The sequence below is a fragment of the Drosophila navojoa genome, chromosome X (assembly GCF_054131105.1).
Source record: "Drosophila navojoa isolate 15081-1374.11 chromosome X, UAZ_NAV_1.0, whole genome shotgun sequence".
In the NCBI taxonomy this organism is placed as follows: Eukaryota; Metazoa; Arthropoda; class Insecta; order Diptera; family Drosophilidae; genus Drosophila; species Drosophila navojoa.
In genome coordinates, this window is record NC_142895.1 from 29,655,525 (window position 1) to 29,671,093 (window position 15,569).

The 15,569-nt window shown below is 44.3% G+C and overlaps 2 protein-coding genes across 3 annotated transcripts; both read left to right on the plus strand.

Annotated features, from left to right (window-relative positions):
• The first annotated feature begins 636 nt into the window (after positions 1-636).
• Positions 637-7,163, plus strand: slpr (mitogen-activated protein kinase kinase kinase slipper). 2 transcript variants are annotated; one of them, XM_089263650.1, is made up of 10 exons: positions 637-1,242; positions 1,438-1,849; positions 1,914-2,536; positions 2,605-2,771; positions 2,829-3,004; positions 3,227-3,247; positions 3,539-3,730; positions 3,794-3,905; positions 4,478-6,663; positions 6,706-7,163. In XM_089263650.1, the coding sequence occupies exons 2-9, from the start codon at positions 1,559-1,561 to the stop codon at positions 6,607-6,609; spliced, it is 3,714 nt and encodes a 1,237-aa protein (XP_089119776.1). In that variant the 5' UTR covers positions 637-1,242; positions 1,438-1,558; the 3' UTR covers positions 6,610-6,663; positions 6,706-7,163. The 2 variants fall into 2 exon arrangements, with proteins under 2 accessions (XP_089119776.1, XP_089119777.1); XM_089263651.1 differs by lacking the exon at positions 3,227-3,247.
• Positions 7,164-9,176: 2,013 nt separating this feature from the next.
• LOC115565390 (uncharacterized) lies at positions 9,177-13,602 on the plus strand. Its single transcript, XM_030390530.2, has 3 exons — positions 9,177-9,568; positions 10,551-10,963; positions 11,033-13,602. Exons 1-3 carry the CDS (start codon positions 9,222-9,224, stop codon positions 12,052-12,054), a joined length of 1,782 nt encoding a protein of 593 aa, XP_030246390.1. The 5' UTR covers positions 9,177-9,221; the 3' UTR covers positions 12,055-13,602.
• Positions 13,603-15,569: the final 1,967 nt, after the last annotated feature.

Sequence of the window (15,569 nt, forward strand, 5' to 3'; positions counted from 1 at the left end):
AGAGAGGCATAAGGAAAAATAGCGTGAGCGCGCGTGCGGTATTGCCGGGATACACAGCACAGCCAGCAGCTGCTGGACTACACCTGGCTAAGTAGCATCGCTTTAGCCAATGAATAACATATTTAATATTCCTTTAGCCATTCATTTTAAATAGATTCCGTGTTGCCGCATTTTCGTTGAACGCGACTGTTGAACAGCTTTGAGTTGCCAGCATATTTGAAAAATGGAGAGTTGCCAGACAGAATAAATTGCGACAGCCCATTGAAATAAGTAAGAAACTGAAGGTGTCTATTATTTTGTATGTTACAGCAGCTCAAACTGCTTTTTATATATTTACTATTCTTTGGCTTTTTCTAAAATATTCAACGAATGTATATTATATTAGATAAATACTGTCATAGCATAGTGTTATGTAGACCTTTAACAATTATAATTTATATGTAAATAATATCCATACGTGTCCATACAAAAACACATAGCTCATACATATGTATTTATGTTATTCAGTATTACAAGAAATGTACGGTACCACTTTTTTTTACCGTTAACAGTAAACGCAAAATCGAGTCATAGAGACGCACAAATGAGCGATTCTAATAATGCGACTCGGCGCTGTTTTACACAATTTACGTATCAGTGGCAACATATCGACCGACCGCCATTATTGGTAGTTGTGTGTCGGCCGTCTATCGCCCGTCGAAATATTTCTATCTGCAAGTTTTTCTCAACATAAGTTATTATTATGTTTAAGAAACATTCACGAAAGCAGAAATCAATACACTGCTAAACTGAAAAGTTAAGCAAACGAAATCGAGACAAGCATATTGCAGCACCAAAACGACGTTACGTTAACGAAATAGCCAACGAGCAGACATAAAGACTCGCATACACTCACGCACGTAAACGATAAAAACGAAAAACAAAAAAAAAAAAAAAACGTCAACCATTTGTAGGAAATGCGAACAGGACCAATTCGAAGTTGATCAAACATATTAAAGTCATCGTTGAGCTGGTTTTACTTTAAAAAAATAAAGGCCGAAGATAGCGAACTGTGGAACAGTGTATTTGTGTACGTGCGTGCGCGTGCATGTGTGTGTGCGTGTGTTGTCTCTGATTGTTTTCTATTGTGTGCGCAGTGCGTGCGTTCGTTTGGCTGAGGGGGCGGGCGGGACAAGTGCAAGTGCCAGCAGCAGCAGCTAAAGGAGTGAAATCTGTGCAGCCAAATCGGCGAAACAGAACTGTGTAAGTAGCAACAAAACGCTCGCATGCTGCCAAGTGGGTGTGGTGGCGTTTGTTGTAGAGGGGCTTTCTTGGGATAGAGGGGATATGCAGCGCGCTGTTGACTGTCATCGTGCTATTATTTTTGTTTGTTTTTGGTTTTGGTCGTTTTCGTTTTTGCTTTTTCCATTTGCTTATCAAGATTTTGCGTCATTGCAGTTGAACGGGCTCGAGTTTCTTAAAAGAAGCGCGCGTCCATGTTTGAGCTTTTAATGCTAGCTGAGAGCAGACGACGGCAACTCGTTTAACAACAGCGCAACAAGGAGCAGCAGCACCGGCCATGCTCCCTATCAGCGAGGAGCAGCACGTGGACAACAGCAGCAGCAATCAGCAACATGCGAATGTCTCAGATGAAGCCGCTGCTGCCGCTGCCGCTGCGGCCGCGAATGGCCTGGCCGATGATAAGGCAGCTCTGGCCGCTGATGCGAGCCTGTGGACGGCACTATATGACTACGATGCACAGGGCGAAGATGAGCTGACATTGCGACGGGGACAGATCGTTGTTGTGCTCTCTACCGACAGCGAGGTTTCCGGCGACGTGGGCTGGTGGACGGGTAAAATCGGTGATAAGGTAAATATGCTAAATTAATAGTTTAAAGTAATTAGTTACTCATCGGGGCTTATTCATTCGCCAGGTTGGGGTTTTTCCGCGCAACTTTGTGACTGACGCGGATCCATTAGAATTGCCGCACGAAATCGACGAGTCGGAGCTGGACATCAAAGAGGTGATTGGCTCCGGCGGCTTTTGTAAAGTTCATCGCGGCTATTACGACAACGAGGAGGTCGCCATAAAGATAGCTCATCAGACTGGCGATGATGATATGCAACGGATGCGTGACAATGTCCTCCAGGAAGCCAAGCTGTTCTGGCCGCTAAAGCACCGCAATATTGCAGCACTGCGTGGGGTTTGCCTGAAGACAAAGCTTTGTCTGGTCATGGAATATGCGCGGGGCGGCAGCCTCAATCGCATACTCGCTGGAAAAATACCCCCCGATGTTCTCGTCGATTGGGCGATACAAATCGCCTGCGGCATGAACTATTTGCACAGCGAGGCGCCCATGTCGATAATACATCGTGACCTTAAGTCCTCCAATGTGCTCATCTATGAGGCCATCGAGGGCAGCGATCTTCATAACAAAACGCTCAAAATTACCGACTTTGGCCTCGCACGCGAAATGTACAACACGCAGTGCATGAGCGCCGCTGGCACCTACGCCTGGATGCCGCCCGAGGTCATCAGCCGGAGCATGTACTCAAAGTAAGTGGACGCCATGTGGAATGTGGGCAATATTCAATGTTATTTATCAAATACGTATTCCATTGCAGGTCGTCGGATGTGTGGAGCTATGGTGTGCTGCTCTGGGAGCTGATCACGGGCGAAACGCCCTACAAAGGTTTCGATCCGCTTTCCGTTGCATATGGCGTCGCCGTCAATACACTAACGTTGCCGATACCAAAAACGTGCCCCGAAACGTGGGGCGCTCTTATGAAAAGTGAGTGAAATGCGAATTATTGACAGAAGATCTATGCTAATATTTAATGCTTCTCAGGCTGCTGGGAAAGTGATCCGCACAGACGGCCAGATTTCAAAAAGATCATCGAGCAGCTGGAGAGCAGCGCGTGCTCGAAATTTACTTTAACGCCACAGGAATCCTTTCATCACCTGCAGGAGCTATGGAAGAAGGAGATTGCCGAAGTGCTGCATGATCTGCGCGAAAAAGAAAAGGTAACCAGCGAATACTCAATATGCAGCGATATCGTTGTATATTCTATATTTGGGGTCCCGTATAGGATTCTGTCTCTCTATCTATCGTTAGTTCTGTATTCCGACATAAACATTTATCTTTCTTAAGCTCTTAAACGAAATTGTCTAATCATTTGATTTAACCGCCTTTTTTCTATCAAATTTTTCGTCAATATTTGTTACCCAACTCAAAACCATGTTAAGCGTTTCCAAACTATCGAAGAGGTAAGCGCGCCTTGTTCCAAAAAAGGGCATGACATTTTTGCTGCTCGATTTTGTTTCCGTTTAATTTCGAATTCGCTTCGTTTCTGTTGATGTTTTTCGATTTGTTTTGGTCATTGCTAGTCGAATCTTGTGTGCTTTAAGTTTGCACCCCCCACCCGCCACGCACCCCCTATCACATGTAATTGCATGGATTTGCCAGAATTTTGCGAGTTTTGAGTCCGAGCGCCCCTGCACTGAAATTCCCATTCCCATTTTCGATTTAATCCATATGTGCTCGATACCTTCCCCTAGGAACTGCGCAACAAGGAGGAGCAGCTGAAGCTGATGCAAAAGAAGCAACTGGAGAAGGCCAATAAGCTGCATGAGCTGGAGGAGCAGCTGCGCCAACGCGAAATCAATATACTAGGACGCGAGCTAATGATGCAACCAGTGACTATGCCCGTGCCGGTGCCATCGAAACGGAAGCCCAAAAAGAGTAAAAAGGTAAAATTCAATCGAATCCCTTCACTCCATTTCACTTCATATCTATTCATATATTCTTTGCAGAAACCGTTGCAGATATCACTGCCCACGGAATTCCGGCACACAATTACGGCCGTTTGCGACAAGGTGGAGCCACCCGGATCGCCCTCCCTCTCCAGATTGCGCATTGTTACACGTAAGTGAGAAGGAAGTTCGAGTAAATCTGTTTGAGAAATAACCCAAGAGACTGTTCCCATTGCATCCATTTAATCAATTTAATTTTACGTGAAAAACGGATAGGAACATTAGTATTACAAGAGATCAGATCACTATGAATGGAAATTGAATTAGGGACAAACGTTTTTATTTTTTTCAATTCAACAAACTGAATTTGAATGAAATACATAGAGAAATGAGATGATTTATTGACAAATTTGAACTGCTATATAGATCTTTTCCTATAGTACTTAATACCTGTTAGTATAGTAATACAAAATGTACTGTTATATAAACTGTTATATGGACTGTGCCACATGTAATTTGTAGTTTTTCCACTGTTTCTCTTTGAAACCATTTTAAATGCATGGATCAAAATTTGTAGTGTATCAAAGTTAAATTTCATTTTGATTATTCTATTATCAATCATGATTTGTATTAATTATGATTATTTATTTGTATATATTTTTGTATTTATCGTTTATTTTCTTCTTTTCTTTTTTGTATTTTTGGTTTGTTTTCGCTTTGTTTTGTTGGGCTCGTGGCTCGCAGTGACCGACGGGCACAAGAACAAGACCTGGGGTCCATCGACAATGCACCAGCGCGAACGCTCGCTGCTGCCGTCGCAGCAGCCCGAGTGGCCGGCACAGAGCTCGACGCAATCGTCGTTCAGCAAGAGTGCGCCCAATCTGGACAAGAAGCTGCTGAACGCTGCGGCGGCGGCAGCAGCAGCTGCTGCTGCGACGGCTGGTCCAGGTGGCGCCACACCGATGGCTGCAACGGCAGCGATGGCGACCCAGTTGCTGGGCAGCTCTAATGTGGGCAGCATTGCCGGCGGCTCGACGCCCACGTCGCCCTTGTACTTGGGCGGCAGTGTGGCGGCGATTGGTGCGGTTGGCGCTGGTGTGGCTACAGGTATGCCATATTTAATACTGCATACCAATACCAATACCAACAACAACAACAACAACAGCAACAACAACAACAACAGTAATCACATATATAACAACAACAACCACAAAACTAATACAAACAGCATCATGTCATCCAATGCCACGCCTCGATTAAACGGCAATCACAACAACAACAACAACAACAGCAGCTGCAGTAGCAACCACAACAACAACAGTAATAAGAACATGGCGAATCGTTCGCCGGCCATCAACATTTTCGGTCGCGCCCGCAGCCAGGATTATGGCCTGGATATGCCGCACAGTGGCAACAACCATGTAATCCACCTGCTGCCAGACGATAGCTCCGAAACGGACAGCCTGACGCCCACGACGGGCTGCTTCCACTTCCTCAAGTCGAGCACCTCCACTGTGGCAATGGCGCCCGTTGTGTGCGGATCGCCGTATGGCGGCAGCCTCGGCAACAGTCCCGCCGTGGGTCGTAAGAAGCTTGCGCTGGACAGTCAGTTCGTGCAGCCCGGCGGCATGCAGGCGCCGCCGACTATGACTGCTATGTCGCCGCTGGTGGCGCCGCCGACGCTGGAGTGGGGCGATAATAATACGTACGATCGAGCCTTCTATCGGGGCTTGGAGAAGAAGATATTGGCCAGCAGCGATCGCGTGAACTCCAAGTCGAGCGGCGACCTCACCATGTACAACTCCGCCACGCGGCTGACCGAGGCGCGAACCGAAATGGCAGAGGATGCGCTGGAGAGTCGCTTTCAGCGGAATGCGTCCGGCTCCCAGTTTCCGCGGCACTGCTTCTTTCGGCAACAGCCGAACAGCAATGAGTGCGACAACGACATCGATGACGATGACGAAGACAACGATGAGGAGGTGCAGCATCAGCTTCACGACTGGGACCAGGACCAGTATGATCGGGATGCGCTAGATGAGCAGCGCAATATTCACTCACATTGCTCCTCGGAGCACTCGTCCTCAACCGTCGACACCTCAGCCAGCCAGACGCGTACCAACTGCCCCACGTCGCGCAAGAGCTCGGTTACGTTTCAGATGAACTCCCCCTCGTTGGAGACGGCGCCCGCGGCTGCAGGGACTGCCATAGCAGTGAGCGATGTTCAGACGTCGATAGCATCGATCAGTTTCGGCACGAACTATAGCTCCAGCGATAACGATAACGACAACGATAACGATAACGATGAAGACGACGACTCGAACGATCTGCTGCACCGCGCCAACGACACCAGCGATGTAGCACAGAACGGGGCTCGAGGCCACGAGAGCTGTATACTACAGGCGCGCCGCATGAAGGACATTCAGCTCCACCCGGACGTGGTCAAGATGAAGGAGTGTCTGCTGGCCGACCAACAGCGGCAGGACAGCAAGCATGCAAAGAAGCAGAAACAGAAGCTGCGCTGCATAACCAAATCCAAGTCGGTCGAAGCGCCGGGCAGCGCCGCCGCTAATAGCCAGCAGCAACAGCAGGCGCAACAACAACAACAACAGCTGCAGCAGCAGCACTCGTCAAGCGGCAAAATCAAGTCATTAATCAACCTGTTCACGCGCAGCTCCAAGAAAAAATACACCAAACTGTCCGATCAGCAACTGGCCCCAGCTAGCAGCAGAAGCGGCAGCATTGCCGAGTTCGGAGCCATAGATCCGTTCAAGACGGAGCTGCCCCTGGTCTCCGGCAAGTCCACGACGGGCCGCTCTGCGAAACGCAAAAGCAAAAAGCCTCAAACGCAATCCTGCGAGCAGCTGGAACGTGTCTGACTGCCTCCGCCTGCCTCCCACTGTGTGCGTGTGCGTGTGTGTGTGTGTGTGTGTGTGTGTGTGTGTGTGTGTTTGTCTGTATGCGTGTGTGTGCAGAAGCCCTATCCAACTGTGCTATTTGTTGTGTTAGTTGTTGTGGTCAAGCCGTGCATCGTCGCAGTCCTGCATCGATCAATCAAATGTCTGCCTATATATACATGTATCCCGTTACATGTATGTATGTAGATGTATATATACGCAGTCAACTATGAGCCCATTGTTTTATATTAAAACCATAGACTAAGTCTAAGTAACTTACACACGTATACACACACACACACACACACACACACACTAGCTCCTTGCTGCTTGCATACATCTAACCATAACAATAACAAGGAAATTACCGTTTGATCATTTGATCCTTTTTTTTTATTTATTTATTTTGTTTGCTAACGCTCCACATGTGTGTAAGTAGAGCTCGCTAAAGTGTAGACAGAAAACAAAAATGTTTCAACTGGAAATGAATGCACTATGAGTGTTTTGTGTGGTCCAAGAGAATTCGACTCGAATAAAACAAATTTAAAGATCAGAGAAATGTAAAGCGAAAAGATAATGACTCGACTTGAGCAGAGAGCGTGGGAGAAGAATAAGAAAGAGTAACGAAAAAATAACATGTAGATAATACAGAAAAGTGTCAAAGAAGATAGCACGGAAAGCATTGAGGAAACCTTAGAATAAGAGAGGAGATCAAGAGAGAGAGAGAATAAGTGAGGGAAAGTTTGCAATTTGAAATTGAGAGATTCATCTTAAAGAATAATCTATGGCAATCTATTGATATATATATATATATATATATATATATATATATATATATATATATATATATATATATATATATATATATATATATATATATATATGTGTACCGTATAGTAAGAGTTTTAGTGAAGCCCTACAAAATATGTCAAAGCTACTGAAGCTGAATATACTCCAGAGGGAAATACCTAGAAACAAACGAAACGTCATTTTTAAAGGGCCGATGCCCGAATACAAAGTGTTACTGTGGAATTGAATTTCATTAGATAAAATAATATATATATATAAAGTTGAAACTCAGGTATAAAGCGCCAAGATTATCAGAAAATTATCAGAGCAAAATTTTGCTATTTGCATAAGTAAAGCGACCAGTGAAAGAAACTTAAGCGAATGAAAGCGGACTAGATAAAAACGAGTCATACGATATGGACATGTATCTGGTTCCATAGGAGATATATACATATACATATATAGCGCTTGCTAACACAATGTGGAGCGTGAAGAAATCAGAGAATTGTTCGCCACAATATAAAATATTTATGGAAAGCTATCGACATTTAAGTGAAGGATTTATCTGTATAACTCCATACATATCTAATATTTGATATACACATAAACAATATACATATACATATATGAGAAACGCATAATTACAGCAACAACAGAAGAAGAGGACAATTTTTAGTTGAGCTTAGCTTTAGTTTTACATCATATTTTTGTTGGTTTGTTTACTTCTTTCTGATAGCAGTAGCCAGATTGAAGATTCTCTCTGCTTCTTCTGCTTCTGCTCTCTGATCAATCTTGAAATTGCTGTAATCTTTAGATTTTCTTTCTTTGGTATTCTTGTGCAGTTTTATTTACATAGACTTTAATTGAATTGCAATTGGCTTTTATTTATTTTTAGTATTTGATTTATAAAAAAAAAGAAAACAGAAAAAAAAAACTGTGATGAAAAATGATTAGAAACCAAACATCAAGAAAACAAAAATGAGAAAGAAAAAGAAATTTGTTTTATGTATTACTGTATGCAAGCTTTTATTTTTCAAAAATACCCTGTAAACATTGACAATGGCAACCCTGAAGAAACTAGATTTGTGCCCATATAAAGCGGTTCCGTAAGCATATACACATGTATAATACAATATATAATCTATCTATATGTCTGTCTGCCAAGAATGTTTCGATATCAGATTTTACACTTTTGAAAACTCCCGATTTGCTGCCTACAGTTGTTTGCTCTATGTGTACAGGGTACCGGCTAGTCGAGCATCGGCGACTAGAGCACTCTCTATTTCCTTTAGATTATTTGTTTGTTTTTCTTACGTTTTTTTTACCTTGAATGTAATCTGTATACCTAAAAATGTATTTTTTAATTTGGAGAGTCCAAACAACAAAGAGAAAACGGGATAACAATAAAAAGAAATGAAGAACAACTGCAACTACAACAACAACAACAAGAACGAGCATACACATTAACGAAAACGGACAATAAAACATTAAAAATAATATGAAGAGAGCGAAAACAAAAGCGAACATTTAATTTAGCACGAGCTTTTCGAGATCTCTCAGTGGTGTAGGTTGGTTCTTGCCTGTGGTGAACCCTGCCCCTGTTCCCGCGTTCCAGCCCCTAGTCCCTATTGACCCACTCTCGAGCTACTTACCAACACCCACAACCGAAGTAACAGTAACCGTTTAGCCACACGTTTCTCAACACTGTTTCGTCAACTGTTCACCTCACGCTGCCGCATTGCGGGCTCGCCCCAACAGGCTACCAGGGCAACAGCAAGGAGGACTGGCGCTCGGGACCAGCGGACATGCCCATCATGTCGCCCTCTCCGTATCTGCTCAGCCGCTTCACCAGCAACGTGCCCCTCCCGACGCTCTACGCCGGCGACGCGGCCCGCAAGCCGAAGCTCTCCGTGATCGAGCTGCTGCTCTACAACATGGCCTCGCTGCTGGCGGGCGTCGCTGCCGGCTACGATGTGCGCATGTCCAACGTGTCGCCGGTGCACCCGACGCTGCTCAGCGAGCTGCCCGCCTTGAAGGCGGCGCCGAGGGCGACAAACGTGGAGGAGCAGGAGCAGCTGCCGGATCAGGTCGATCAAGGCGAGCATCAAGTGGACACAACGCGTCACTTGGACGCCAAGCGGAACTCCGTGAGGTAAGTGCTCGTCAAGCATTATACCAACAAGACGTTAAATGTTTGACAATTCGATTAATCTGACAAATAACTTAGTCAATCGCTAAGTCTGTTGTTAAGTGTGATCTAATGTTTAATAGTTCCAAGTAGATCCCCTGTCAAGATCATCTAATTCTATTTTCATTCACCACATAGAATCTACATATATGTATGTTAAATATTCAACAATTAGCTAGTTTGATCATACGTTGTAGCATCATGTTAAGACCTATTGGCCTACTGCCAATTCCTGCATCAAGTGATAGTTTTTTCATATTTAACCTACTGCCAAGCTCGACACAATATTTGGCAGTCTTGCTAATGTGCCTATCAAAATTAACTTGAGCATTCAAATAACTATGAATTGATGAGTGCTAAATATACAAATAAGGTTTAATCAAACCCTTAACATCATGTTATTTTCGGTTAGCTAAAATGATAAATATTTAACAATAAAGTATAGTGAGTGTCAATTTTAACATCATGTCAAACTAGCAATCAATATGTTTTTTTCGTTTAATCAGAATTTTAAATATTTAACTATCAGTTAAAATGATAATCAATTCATATGAGGACTATCCCGCTTAACTAGAGACTAAATATTTGGCATTTAATCAAAATTCGAACCAGCTTCGAATATGGTTAATAATTACCGATTTGCTTATCTAATTCATAATATAGTAACTTGATCCTAAAGATAATGCTTAACAGTCGATAGTTGCTGCTAAAGTGTCTGTCAAACTAGCAATTATCCAGTGCATTTTCTTCTAGTATCAAATACGTCTTATTGATGTCAAGTCAAGTTTAACATGATATTTACACTCTGAGAACTATTCTAACTGGTAGTTGAATGCTTGACATTGTTGTCCATGTTTCGACTATAATACACTTAACTGGCTGTTAAATATTTGACATCGGACTATTAACTTATGCTGAAACCGTTCAATTTCCCTCACTAATGCAGCTACTCAGCCCTGGATGGACTCACGGGCCCATCGATGGCCACGCCCAAGCCTCAGTCAGTGGCACAGCGACGCGTGGGCGGCAGCCAAACGTATTACACGCCCGTGCAGCGCACGCCCCAGCATCAGCTGCATGTGGCGACAACTGTGCCACAGCCTCAGCCTCCGCCCCAGCCGCAGCCGCAGCCGCAGCCGCAGAACCAGGCCGTGGCGCTGCTCTATGCCGGCTCCCAGCCGCCGACGCCGTCGCCGCGCCGCAAGCTGAGCAGCAGCAGCTGCAACAACGCCGACGGCTTCGAGGAGTTCCGCGTGGGCGGCGGCATTGGACCGCCGCCGCTCTATGCGCCCGCCGACTACCTGCGCAACGGGCCGAGCTACTCCAACGACGGCGGCGCCTATCGCAACGGCTATTTCGGTAAGTGTCCACCTCCAGCTGGCAGCTGGATAGCAGAGATTACTTGACTGATCCATCTGCATGTTGCAGGCTCCAACTATTTTCCGTATCGGCCAGAGCTGAATTTTGCATATGAGCGAGACTGCAAGTCGTATCCGGACTACTCCTACGACTACAACCATCGCCTGCCCGACTACTACGACTACCAGTATGAGCCGCCCGTGCAGGCAGTGCAAGCGGTGCAGGCAGTGCAGGCGGTGCAGGTGGCCGCGGTGGCAGCGCTGCCGCCGCTGCAAACGCGTACGCCGCCCCCGCGCGTTCCCCAGATGGGCGTCAGTGCGGGCGGGCATCGGCGCACGCCCTCGACGGTGTCGAGCAACTCGAACGTGCTGCTAGAGCACGAGGAGCTGCTCTACGACTACAACAATCTCAATCTGAACGTGAACCTCAACGTGGACTACGACTGCGAACCTGCGCCAGCGCTAACGACGGCGTCGCAGCAGCAGCAGCAGCCGCCGTTGCCTGCCGGTCAGCAGGAGTTCTATGCCGGCTCGCCCAAGCTGCTCAACCGGATGCTGCACAGTCCGCTGGCCGGCAGCAAGTATGCGCCTGTCGCACGTCCTGCCAGCCTGCCCTTCGAGCAACACACGCTCAGCTACCAACTGCAGCAGCAGCAGCATCAGCAACAGCAACAGCAGCAGCTGCAGCAGCAACAGCTGGCACTGCAGCAGGCGGGGATTAGCCAGGGCAAGCTGCGCAGCTCGCTGAAGAAGTACAACAGCAACACGCTCAATGGCAGCATCTCGTCGCAGCAGGGCACGCCCACGAATCCGACGCCGCCCGACTCGCTGACCAGCGACGACAGCTCCTACTTGAGCGCCAAGGAGGGCTCCATTGGATCGCAGCATAGTCGGGTGCGCTTCAGTCCGGAGGCCTATCTGGATGCCAGCAACTTGCCCGTGGGTGTCTTGGGCAGACGCATGACATCGCCGGGTCTCCAGGTGCCCCCGCAGCAGCAGCAGCAGCAGCCACAGCAGCAGCAGCAGCAACGTAGGCATCGACATACCTCCAGCGCCAGCACCCCATCGCCGTCGGCCTCGTCGTCCTCCTAGCAGGCGCGCCTGGCGCTGACTTTGCAGTTAGCGCGCAGTCCCGGCGCGGACATTGGCAGCGCCGGAGGCGCCTCCGGCTTGGCCCTGGGCCTGGCCTTGCACCAGCAGCGAGTGCCGTATCGCTGGTATTCCGGTGCACGGCGCTCTCGCTCCGCTCACTACGAATATCGACTCTGAGAGTCGACAAGAGACAGAGATAGCAATAGCGAGCGTGAGTGCGAGTGCGAGTGGGATGGCAAACAGTTTATAAATACATTGATACCTCAACCATGCGTACATTAGAGCGAGAGCGAGAGCGCAAACCCACACACACACAGAGATAGAGATAGAGACAGACACACAGACTACAGCCTGGTGATAGCAGATCCATGTTAAAGTACCCGGATCTGTTACTGTTTATAGCCCCTATATAGTAGTCAACGTATATAACCTCTTGACTTGAGCGATTTGCCTTAAATATATACATATAGCATGAATATAGAGATTCGAATTCCGAAGAAGCTGCTTCAGACCACGAGCTCATGTTAAGTTCAAGCTTATGAATACCTTGATATACATACATACATATATACGAATATATCTAAATTTATGTATATATACATACATACATATGTATATGTATATGCGAGTATATAGTCGACTGTCTTCAATTGCGTTCTTTGATTAGATGCCACGCCTTATGCCACGCCCCCAAAAAACAATAAGAGCTAACGATTATAACACTAATTGCAATTCGAAACTTACTAAACTAAATACACCAATAACAACTCCATTTTTAAGTCTGAAGAAAACGTTTATACATACATATATCTAAATATAAATATATAATATATATACACACACATATACATACATATAAAACTTGATATGTAACCCGATATAAAGACGTTGCTAAATCATTAGCTTTAGTTCCAAGATACAATTCGATCGATTTATCAACTCAAATTATATATATGTATATATACAAATATATATAGTCGTAAATGAATATATATAATATAGGATTTAATACATATTAACAAATTGTGCATACATATAAACTATATATATGTAGGTGTAAGCAACAAAATGTTCGTTTTGAAGCCAACAACAAATAATACGCCTGAGTATATCAACAGATTTTGAAACACTATATACATATATATAAACATTCAAATGTACTTCAATGTGGAACGCTTATTGAAATCGATCGATGCGGGATTAGCGGCATCTAGCGGCAGCCGTGGCTACGAAGAAAGCTGAACTCAGCTCTCTCTCTCTCTCCGTCTCCTTCTCGCTCGACCGCTCACACAGCTCACGTATGTGTAGTGCGTGCGTGCGGCGTTAGATGGCGCTATCTTGCATATCGAAAATGATAATTTAATTTAAATGCTTGTTCGAATTGTGTTTGTTAAATGAATTGTTTGCAATCAATAGCCTCTGTAGACTGCGATTAACGTTTTATACCTTAATGACATTAAATACTATTATTTAGACAAATTGTTGTTCATGCTCACAAAAAACTACAAAATGAACAAAGAAACCAAGCAATATTAAAAAAAAACAAAACTAAAAATAAAAAGACAAAAATTTTGAATTCAATCAATTTTATATAAGAGAATATAATAACTAATTCGAATTGCCTGAGAATTAATACAACACTAAATACGCAAATCAAATCAAATCAAATCAGAAAATCCCAGTTAACCAATATCACTATCACTATCACTATCATTATCACTATCATTGTCATTATCATTACTATGAAAAGTCTTAGCGTAATTGCCTTTTGTTGCACGATTCATTGATTGTTGCTAGTTTTGCGGCTACCGCAGCCCCTAAATATGCAATAATAAATGCAGCTTGTGACTTATTTTTATGTACAAATTAGCTATTAATAATTAACAATTCATTTTATCATTATCAGAGACCAAAAAAACCAAAACCAAAACAAAAGAAGCAAAAAAAAAAAAAAAAAAAAAAAAAAAAAAGCTAAAAAGATTTCGAATAAACAAAAACTATTTTTATACAAAAATACAATTAAAATTACTTCTTTCTTTCTGATCTAACAAGTGCAATATATTTTATTATTTGCCATTTTTACCTTAACTTTTCATCTAGCCTTTCGTAGTAAATTTTCCGACGGGCCTCATCTAGCGGATGTTTGTATTGGAATAATATATTGGAAAATATGTAATCGATCGCCTGGTCTATCCATCAATTAGTTCCCTATCTACATTTATAGATTATCATATGGAAATCAATTCAAAGTGCACAAAACTCGGTTGTATATAGTTGATTTTTGGCAGTCTTCTGTGTTTTTATTTAATTCATAATATCTTTTGAGCAGTAGATCCTAAATAGAATATCATAATGTCTTCTGCTATTGACATTTCCATTCACATCAAGTACTTCTAGTTATTATTCTGGAAAAACTAGAAACTTGAAAATTAAATTTTATGCTTTCATAAGTAATTATCAAAAATATGTATATATGAGCTTTTTGTACTTCATTTGTAAATTTAACTTCAAGTCCTTATGTACAACATAATACATATATGACTTAGATTCCTCATATCTCTAATTCTTATAGATGACATTTAAAGCACAAGTATCGAAATATCATCATTCCTCCTATAATTGGCACTGAATAGCGAAAAATATATGAACATTACACAGATTGGATATAGATTAAGAATACGCCTGTGCTCTAGCTAGGAATTAGGCTGCAGTTTTCACTGAGAGCCAGCGGAGAATCCAGTGCATTCCCTTTCTCTGGCAGGCGACTGGCAGTTGGCATCTGCGGTGACTAGTCAAACCACCTGATGTACCCCCAAGCAGCATCTTCAGGTTGATCTTCATTTGCTTGGCCAGGTGCCTCAATTGATTCCAGCTTTGTATTTTACCGTTGCCTTTGCCAAAGTCGAAAAAGTGGAATGGAAAGGCAACTGGTCGCTTGGTCGCTTGGTCGCTTGGCCGCTTGGTTCGCACACCTGGCTCACCTGTTCTAGCTCGAGCTCGGGCGACCAAATGTTCCTCTGCTTTCGAGCTGACAAGTTCAGTGCCGGCCATCAGTCGCAAACACTCGCATCGCGAAAGACTCCCAGAAACAATTTCGATCTAACAGCTTGGATCTTGTGCTCTGTTTTTGTTTTGTTTGTTGCCCTCTTGGGTGAAGCTGTGAAACACTGTGTTTATGCTGTTCATGTTGTGTGTCGCGTGTGGTTTACGTGTTTCAGTGGTTCTGCTTAACATTGCTTAGAGTTCGATATGGACAGCGCATGTGGTAAGTGCCCAAGGTCTTCCCTACCAAATAAGCGATGCGTGCGCCCGCAGGCAACTTCAAGTTCAAGACCGAGTCAGATCCAGTTTGTGGTTTGCATTTCCGTCCCGCTCAAGATTGGCCTTCGCTCATTTTACAGCTGCAGTTGCCGCCAAAAAGTAAGAGACAAACTAGAAAACCTGTTGGCGTGTGCCACTTACCCAGTGCAAAATGTAAGCCACTAAAATCAGAGCACACACAAGAATCTGGCTTG

Coding starts and splice junctions, on each gene's coding strand:
- slpr (XM_089263650.1), top strand. CDS start 1,559: ATGCTCCCTATCAGCGAGGAGCAGCACGTGGACAACAGCAGCAGCAAT. Junction 1,850..1,913: donor CGGGTAAAATCGGTGATAAG/GTAAATATGCTA, acceptor TTCATTCGCCAG/GTTGGGGTTTTTCCGCGCAA. Junction 2,537..2,604: donor AGCCGGAGCATGTACTCAAA/GTAAGTGGACGC, acceptor ATTCCATTGCAG/GTCGTCGGATGTGTGGAGCT.
- LOC115565390 (XM_030390530.2), top strand. CDS start 9,222: ATGCCCATCATGTCGCCCTCTCCGTATCTGCTCAGCCGCTTCACCAGC. Junction 9,569..10,550: donor GCCAAGCGGAACTCCGTGAG/GTAAGTGCTCGT, acceptor TCACTAATGCAG/CTACTCAGCCCTGGATGGAC. Junction 10,964..11,032: donor CTATCGCAACGGCTATTTCG/GTAAGTGTCCAC, acceptor TGCATGTTGCAG/GCTCCAACTATTTTCCGTAT.